General features: G+C 51.0%; 1 protein-coding gene across 2 annotated transcripts in view; it reads right to left on the reverse strand.

Moving 5' to 3' along the window:
* Positions 1-5,805, reverse strand: part of NNT (nicotinamide nucleotide transhydrogenase) — a 32,901-nt gene extending 27,096 nt beyond the window's left edge. The window contains exons 1-2 of one of the 2 annotated variants that reach the window (XM_078599797.1): positions 5,757-5,805; positions 1,035-1,258 (exon numbers count right to left, since the gene is read on the reverse strand). In XM_078599797.1, the coding sequence (XP_078455923.1) occupies positions 1,035-1,254 (220 nt within the window). In that variant the 5' untranslated portion in view covers positions 1,255-1,258; positions 5,757-5,805. Of the gene's footprint in view, positions 1-1,034; positions 1,259-2,268; positions 2,458-5,756 lie in introns of those variants that run through there. The other variant, XM_078599796.1, reaches the window with a different exon arrangement.
* Between the last annotated feature and the right edge of the window lie 2,889 nt (positions 5,806-8,694).

An 8,694-nucleotide genomic window follows, 5' to 3' on the forward strand; every position in this document is an offset into this window, starting at 1 on the left:
GAAGATTGGGCCAATCATTGATCAATGGCTGAGCAATAATTGTTTACAGTGGGTGCTTATTGCAAGATGAAAATATATTTTATAGCGGGCAGTCCCTGTACCGGTCTCAGCTTTTCCGAGTCTCGTTTTCTGTAGCAGGAAATGCGTGCTTAACGCAGCGCGATGTGTGCACAAGTTTCAACTTTCTGATTCTAGTCAGCCGCGACACTAGTGTTTGCGGCCTTAAACAAACGTTTCTGGATAAACTTGATTCAAAACACAGCTCCATCGGCCATCGGACTAAAACGTTACCTATTATTACATTTCCGTAATAAAACGTCAGGAACCCACAATCGAACCCAATCATTGAAGCACACAATCAATAATTATTGGCGTTGTTAATAACCCAAGCGTCGTGGGTTGTGGGGCCACGAGGGCAAAGGGGGCGGCGTTGACCCACCGCGCGGCCAGACGAGTGAAAGCGAATGCCCACTCCTCACATTTCACCTGGCACCGCCACTGGGTGAAAGTTCCGCATTCCCGCACACACCAGCGTGGCACACAAATGGGTGCTACAGCCCTCCCTGCGTGTTCTTGTCAAGAAACTGCTGGGTGAGGGCCTCAATCACACCTTGCGGGTCGTGTAGAGGTTAAATGATCAGACCTCACCATGATGGTCGGTGTGGGTTGGTTAAGGTCAGGAGAAAAGAAGTGCAGTTCAACGATGGATTTTCCTGCACTATTCTTTAACAACCTATGTTACGCATGGCAGTGGTTGTCTATCCAAACGCTATCCAGCCTCAAGCCTGCTTGGCTTCCGAGATCTGTCGAGGTGGGGCGCGCTCCAGGTGATTGGGCCATTGGCTTGTTTACATACTTCATGTGAGAACACAGCTTCATTGACTTCAATAGAGCACAGTGTGCATTCCGGGAATTTCATCACAGACCTGCGAGGAAATCGCGGCCTTTGCTCTAAGCCACCTGCCGGCGGGCAGCGCCAGCGATCCGAGTGAATCGTGGGGCGGTTCGGAGGGTCCCGGTGACGCCACTCGTACCTGTCCCTGAGGCCGGCGCCTGGCTCATCTGCGGCGCCTGGGCACGGAAGCATCGCGCCAGCTGCCTTGGGCGGACGCATCGGCGCAGGGTGGTGACGGTGCGGTGAGCGGCGCGGGTGCACCCGATGCCCGGCACGCACAGGCGGCTGGTCCCGGTGAGTGCTGACGGGATGGTGCCAGCGCTGCGGCCGCACGCCGCGATCCTCAGCAGGCACGCCATGATTCTGGCGATGACAAGAGTGAGACGGGAGACGGTCAGGCTGACAGAGACAGAGACGTGAAAAAAGGTACCAGGTCACGCTTACGTCGCTGGCAGCTCTGTCAACTTTCACTCCAGCTGCTTGCTCAGTTTTGTATCAATTTCAAGATTGTACTCACTGTGTCTTCGTGATCCTCCATTGACTCACTCGGCTCCCTTTCACACACTCGATAACCTCTCCCCTTTCATCTCAATCTACTCCTGTCCAAGCACTCTCTGCTCCAGTAACCAAAGCTTTCTATCGAAGCCCCCGGTCAGCTACTCCTCAGTGGGAAGTCACTTTTTCTTTTCTTCTGCCTCCGTGGTCCCCCTTTGCCCAGACACGCGTGCTGTTGACTTCTTGCCCTGCTCCATGCTCAAGGTCTTCCTCTATTTTTCTGCCTATGATTGACCGCCTTGTCTCCCAGACTCGCATATCGACCCACAGACTCACCCAGAGACCGAAAACTACCTCTTTCTCCATATAAAATAAACACATCCACTGTGTCTGTACACCATCTTGAGAGGCGGCTGAATTTAAACATCCCTATAAATGCGCACTGCATTGTTTCGTAAATCACCTCGATTAACCCTAAAGTGGAGGCAAGGAAAGTTTGCAACATAGACAACTTATGTACACAAGTGAGCAGTTACACACACACGCGTACAATTACAACTCTTTAAGTTTCTTATCAGACGAAAACCCATTGAGACTGGAAGCATCTCAGTGTCAAGTGAGAGAAACCTGGTTCAGACAAGAACTCAACAGCGATACAATCAACGGCACCGCGCTTGTCCCAGAGCACAGCAACAGAGACCAGAGCGACCGACGGAGATAGGAGAGTGAGATGAAAGGGGAGACGTAGTAGGCGTGAGGGGAGAGGTAGGGGGAGCGCAAAGAGGAGAGAAGAGTGACACGGGAGGGGGAGAGGCAGGAGAGCGTGTTGAGGGGAGTCAGAGTAGTGAGATGAGAAGGGGGGAGCGAGTGAGAGTTACCCGGCGGTTTAGGAGATGAGTGAGTAGAGAAGACGGCCAGCCGGTAGACAGGCCGAATGAGCGCACTGTAGCGAGCGCCTAGAGGGCACCGGTGGGAAGGTGAGAGGGGACGTCACCGCGTACCCGCTCTCTCAGTGGCCACCGCCCCCCCCACTCCACTGTACTCGCAGTAGCGTGTACTTCTTCCAAGGGCAAGTGCCGGCTATAAATAGGGCGTGCAAAGAGGGGCGATAGAGGGGTGAGAGTGGGAGGAGAGAGCGGGGAGCGTGACGAGACTGGGGCATGGGCACCTAGCGACGAAGGGTGGTAGAGTTGGGGATGGGGGAGCAGTGGAGAGAGAGAGGCAGTGAGGTGGGGGGGGAGAAGGGCAAGGGGGGAGGGATGAAGGGGGGATGAAGGGGGGATGAAGGGGGGGAGGAAGGGGGGGAGCCCTGTCATGAGAATCTTGCACGTGGCGGATGCTGCTGGTTTGGCTGTAGGTAATGGAAGCTGCGGTTTGTGTTGAAAAGTGGAGACTATAAGAAAAAGAGACGTGGAGTGGTTTAAACCGCTCTTCTTATGTAAAGTTTACACGTGTTGCACGGATTTATTTTAATTTCGCTTACACACACTGGAGTTTGCCGTTTCGTTGTACTCTGGTTATTTCAACACGTTTCTCTTGAGTTAGGGCTCCGCCTGGTTATGAAAGGTCATCCCTTCATCTTAAGGAAGCTTGTACAACCGATGTTAATGAGTATAGGGAGAAATTGTCCATTGACGAATTAAGATACTTAATGGGTTAAGTGACAACTATTTACGTGCTTACACACACATCCCCATGGTTTTGGCTCTGCTTCAGCTAAATAGCAACAAGAGCCGACTGGAGAATTAAGAGATGTTAACTATCTCGCCAAGTATACAGGAGTGCGTGGGTTCGATCCTGACGGTGCCTGTATATTTGGAGTTTTCATGTTCTCCCCGTGGTCGCGTGGATTTTTCTCCAGGTCATCCGGTTTTTCCCTCCACATTTAGAATCAACAGGTTTAGAGTGTTTAGCTGGTACAGTATACATTTCTTCATAAGCCACTTCGTTGAGCTATCATTTGTGGCCAGGTCGCTTCTGTTAAAAGAGCTACATAGCTCAGTGGGCCTGGTAAATTTGAAATTGTTTAATAGTTTAGTGTTTGCTCAGACTGAAAAATAAACTACAATGGATTGGAGGAAAATGAAAAGGCTCACTAAGTCTCATTACTCCCTTTGCAGGAGGGTCCTGCCAAGTGTTCACAGTCGTGGGCGATGATTGCTGTGTATGTACCAACAGATACAATGCTTGACATCGGCAGACGAAAGGGGAGGCGGGTTCCAGGATGGATGGTGGTTGTTCAACAAGCAAATCAATCGAATATGAAGAGAAGTCGACCAATAACAAGATGGTTGGCCCATTGTTTCTCAACTCGTCTCTGTGACCCCCTCCATGGAACAGCTTTTAATGATTCTCAACGATTCGTAATCTCTTCTATTCACTTGTAAGTTTTAAGCCACTGAACAAACGGCACGCAGAGAGCTGAGTGGCGACAGCAGAATTAGGAGGACAATACCCCAACCCATGGCTGTCTCTCCATGTAAAACAATGAGAGTATATATTGTATATTTTTTACACATCCCATCAGCCACACAGCCTTCTGGGAGGTCACAATTCCAGGAACATTCAGTACAAGTAAACTGTGCACGGGTTCCGACACTGTGTGCCTCATCACAAGGGGTCAATGTTGGTGTTAATGGACGAGGGTGCCTCTCTGCAGGATATGGGTCCTAGTTTGAGGCGAAACGATCTATCGCACATCGTCACCGCTGTACAAAGCCATCTGCTGCGTCTGTTAAAGCTACGAGACTGGAGAAGGGAGATAAACAAGCAGCTGTGATGATGGCAACGTGGCTGTGTGCTTGTTTTTGGGGGAGGGCCCGTGGCTGTTTTTCCCCATCACCAGAGGCCCTCCGTGTTTGTCGTTCGAATTTACTAACAGATTGGCGATAAGATCAACCGCGCTCTCTGAAGCACACCCATTGACATCTTGACCACCACACATCTTGTCTCGTCCACACATCATTGGCGCTTTCGAGACACATGCCGATCCATGGATTCGTCAAATTTCAAGTCACTATTGCGGACCCCGCACAACGCAGGCATCGATCGTGTTAGAAATAGATGTTTGTGGTTTGTGGAAATGATAAGGAAACTAGCACTGCCCGTGCATTTGTGCGGGGTATAACTTCAGTTGATTAAAATGAGGATTTCTTGCGATTTTGTTTCCCAATGACACTCGCGACTGACGGACACACGTGACTTCATATCGATGACTGCGGCAGTGGAGCGATCTGAACCCGGCGACTTTAGTTTGAATCTTAGCCACGGCTAACATCAGTGGTGAGCGATTTCTAAACCCGTCCGTGGGACCTCTCCCTTTCACCAACCCCCACATTGACCTGCGTGGTGAAGTATTGTAAAAACCCCTTCAAACAGAAGCGGATTTAGCATGGCTGCTGCCGATGTCGGGATCATGGACTCGTAACGTTTCAAACATGACACATATTAGCTGAATTCCGTTCTGTCTGTTTAGTCGATTATAGCCTATTGAATTTCCAAACCAATTATTGTCCAGTGGGATTTAAGTAGGCAAACTCTGGCCCAGTTTCGACCGTGTGGCGGTGTGGGGGTCTCATGGCCAGTCAGGCTCGTAACACAAATGGCAACGAGATCGCGCCTTGGGGTTCCCACGTGCAGGATCAGCTGGTGACCTCATCAGTGGGGTCAGCTCCCCCTCGTACCCCTCCACCCCCACGGTCCCCTCCCCCACATCCCCCACGTTACCCCTACCCCCTCGATGCCCCCCCCCCCAAGACGTCCCCCCTCTTCTCCCCATGCCCCCCACCTCTTCTCCCCATGCCCCCCCCCTCTTCGCCCCATGCCCCCCCCCTCTTCGCCCCATGCCCCCCCCCCCCTCTTCGCCCCATGCCCCCCCCCCCCTCTTCGCCCCATGCCCCCCCCCTCTTCTCCCCATGCCCCCCCCCTCTTCTCCCCATGCCCCCCCCCCTCTTCGCCCCATGCCCCCCCCCCTCTTCGCCCCATGCCCCTCCCCCCACACGTCCCCCACCCCCCATATCCCCCCGCCCCACTAAGACGTCCCTTCTCTTACCCCTCCCCCCACAATCCCCTCCCCTCCCCCACACGGCAAACAAACACACGCGATTGGCTCGCTCGGAGGAGCCACGTGACCGCTTTAAGCCAATCGCGTGGATGAGGGCCAAAAACCCGGGCCTTAAAAAAAAGACCCCACTTAGACTCTTGCTAGCGGGGCGTGTAAATATAAACAAACGCTTCCATTATACACACATTTTTTAAATTGCGTAATTAACACAGCGACGGCGCGCGCACTAATTGTTGCCGGCGTGCGTTTATCTCCTCAATGGGAGGTGGGGGGTGGGATGCGGAGCGCGGGCGCGTGACTCACCGAGCGCGAGGCAGGAAGTGACGTCACAAACCGGGGCTCTGTATAAACTTTAGTGCCACCCCTGCCGCCTCGGACGCTGGCGGTGACGTCGCATTTCTGAATAACTTTGTTCGAGCCACTCTCCCGAGCGGGTGTCACGTGGTTTACATGTTGTCGCCCCCCAACCTCGCCTCCTTCCCCTCCTCCACATGGCGACGAAGCGGCCACGTGGTTTACCAACACATTCAATCATACTCTTTGGTTCTTTCGGTAAAGTCACGTAGGTATCAAATAAAATAAATCACGACGTTTCGGGCGCAACACAAGCGTCCGTCATCAGTTGGTGTTGCGCCCGAAACGTCGTTATTTTATTTTCTACCTACGTGACTTTACCGAAAAACCAAAGATCATGGATTCCTGCAGCACGAAAGCTTCAAATCAAGACATCCAAAGATCCATACGTACAGGGCGACGTTTCAGGCAATGGTCCTTCCTTAAAGGCAGTGCTGTTGACTAATGTGTTGAGGTGCCGTTGTTGCTGTTAACTTGTACACCACTGCCAACGGCAGCAGCAGCAGCATCCCCAAATACAGTAACGTGGTTTATGCTCTGGTTTTTTCGGTAAAGTCACGTAGGTAAAATAAAAATTACGACGTTTCGGAAGCAACACAAGCCTCCGTCATCAGGTGTAACCGCTCCAGTAAAATTGCTGTATAGCGTATGAAGAGACCTATTCAGAGACACGTGTTTTTATATAGGGTGCTAGGCAGGGAGGAGCCAATGAGGCGCGGGGGGGTGGGGGGATAACCATCTCGGTGCTTGTGTAGGGGTGTTACGGAGGGGCTGTTATACATGGGATCACACGGGAAACAAACACAGTGGGCGTGGCTACGTGAGTGCACGGGGAGGTGCTCTCAACGACGTCTGCACCGGGCAGCCTGGGGGGCTGACCCGGAGTTGTGATCCCCCGGGGCCCCACCCCTCAGCGGGGGGTTTTGGTATAAAAGGGGATGAGCCGGAGGGCTCAGGGGATAATGTTAAAGCTAAACCAGTGAAGACCGAAGATCGTCCAGATAGAGCCCTGGACTCCCCTGGATCGCCGCCCTTATCAGGGCCGAACAAGACCGAGCCAGCGGCGTGGTCCCGAGAGCCAGAGCCGGTGCTCTTATCAGAGCTGGTCTGGGACTCCGGGTACTGTAAGCCCGACTTACCAGTGTCGGGCCAGATAGCCTACCCTAGCCCGTTAGTGGAGGACTAGGAGGTAGGTTAGGCATAGCTAGCAAGTGAATCCCCAGCTAGCCGGGTGAGGGGGCCGATACCCCCTCCAGTGTTGTATGTCCGTGATTGTGCCAACTGACGCGGAATAAATACGTGTGCCTCCAACCCCGGCGTCCAAGAGTCCTCAACTATATTACACTTGTACAATAAATGTACGGTGCCTGTACGATGAATGGCGAATGAAACATTGTTGTAACTCTAAATTTCTTAGTGATGGTGGTGTATCAGGCTAGATATGACTGTAAAATTATAAGAATCAATTTGGATATGATTATGAGAGTAAATATAAACTGGCTGTTTAGCAGTAAACTGCACGGCAGCTAAAGTCTAAACTTGGTTAATTACATCGATTGCTCAATTTGAATCATCATCTCAGTTGAAGTTATGTCTATGTTTGTATATCTCGAAAATTAGAAAAGCTTAAGCTAAACTTGCAAGCTCGAAAACAACGTGTGGTAATGTTGATGGTAGTGTGTAAAGCTGGGAAAATGGATATGAGAATAAATATAAACTGGCTGTCGAGCAGTAAACTGCACGGCAGCTAAAGTTTAGCTTGCATAATTACATCCTTCCAATGATTGCTCAATCTGAATCCATCATCTCAGTTGAAGTTATGTCTATGTTTGTATATCTGTATGGCTTCATGGACAAATCTTTGATAGTAACCTGGAGGTTTACAGGGTACCTTGGTATCGGAGAACACAATGTCATGAGAACCAGCAGTATTACAACAGTGGTCAGCTACGGCCGAAGAGTTCGTTCTGCCATGTTTCAAATCCGAATTGTGCTCGCGAATGCGGTCAGAAATATTTCTTTTCCCCGATATAACAATCCCCACAGGTGCAACTCAGTTTGTAGACACCAGGGTACTGTAAGTCAGGAATGACATCCTTTACGGATGGGATCAGATCACGGATCTTGTGTACTGTACTGAATCGGACCTGGATCTTGTGTTTGTTTAGTATTTTAGAAATCTTTTTGGTCACGCCTGCTAAGTATGGCAACGTAATGATCTCGATCGGAGTCTCTGGGGGTTGTTTCTCCACGGTGGGAGAAACAGCCTGGCGGATAGCACGGTCCGAGTATCTGTTCATCTTGAGGGCACGATGTTCATGTTCCAATTCACTGGCCAGGTGGTGTTGGTCAGAGATGCAGTGGGCCCTATGGTATATAGTGTTTTGATGAGGGAATTATTTTGTGCCGGATGGTGGTGGGAATCAGGCTTCAGGTAGGAATCTGTGTGGGTGGCCTTCCTCTAGACAGAATGTCCCAAAGAGCCATTGGGTCTCCTCTCAAACAAAACATCCAGGAATGGTAGCTTACCATCGTTCTCCACTTCCATGGTGAATTTGATGGATGGGTGCATGGAGTTGATGTGATCTAGAAATTGGTTCAATGCTGGAAGGCCATGTGGCCAAATGACGAAAGTATCATCCACATAACTCTTCCACAGGGAAGGACGCAGAGTGGATGTCTGGATGGCATCTGTTTCAAATTTCTCAATGAAAACATTGGCTATCACTGGTGACAAGGGGGAACCCATAGGGGTGCCCTCATTTTGTTTGCAGATGGTACCATTCCAGGTGAAGTACGTGTTGGTAAGGCAGTGCCTAACCAGTGCAGGGACATCAGGGTTCAGTCCACGTTGGACTAAGTCTTCAAATATTGCTATGGTGTCAGG

This window comes from Lampetra planeri, chromosome 13 (genome assembly GCF_965212315.1).
Source record: "Lampetra planeri chromosome 13, kcLamPlan1.2.h2, whole genome shotgun sequence".
NCBI classification, from domain to species: Eukaryota; Metazoa; Chordata; class Hyperoartia; order Petromyzontiformes; family Petromyzontidae; genus Lampetra; species Lampetra planeri.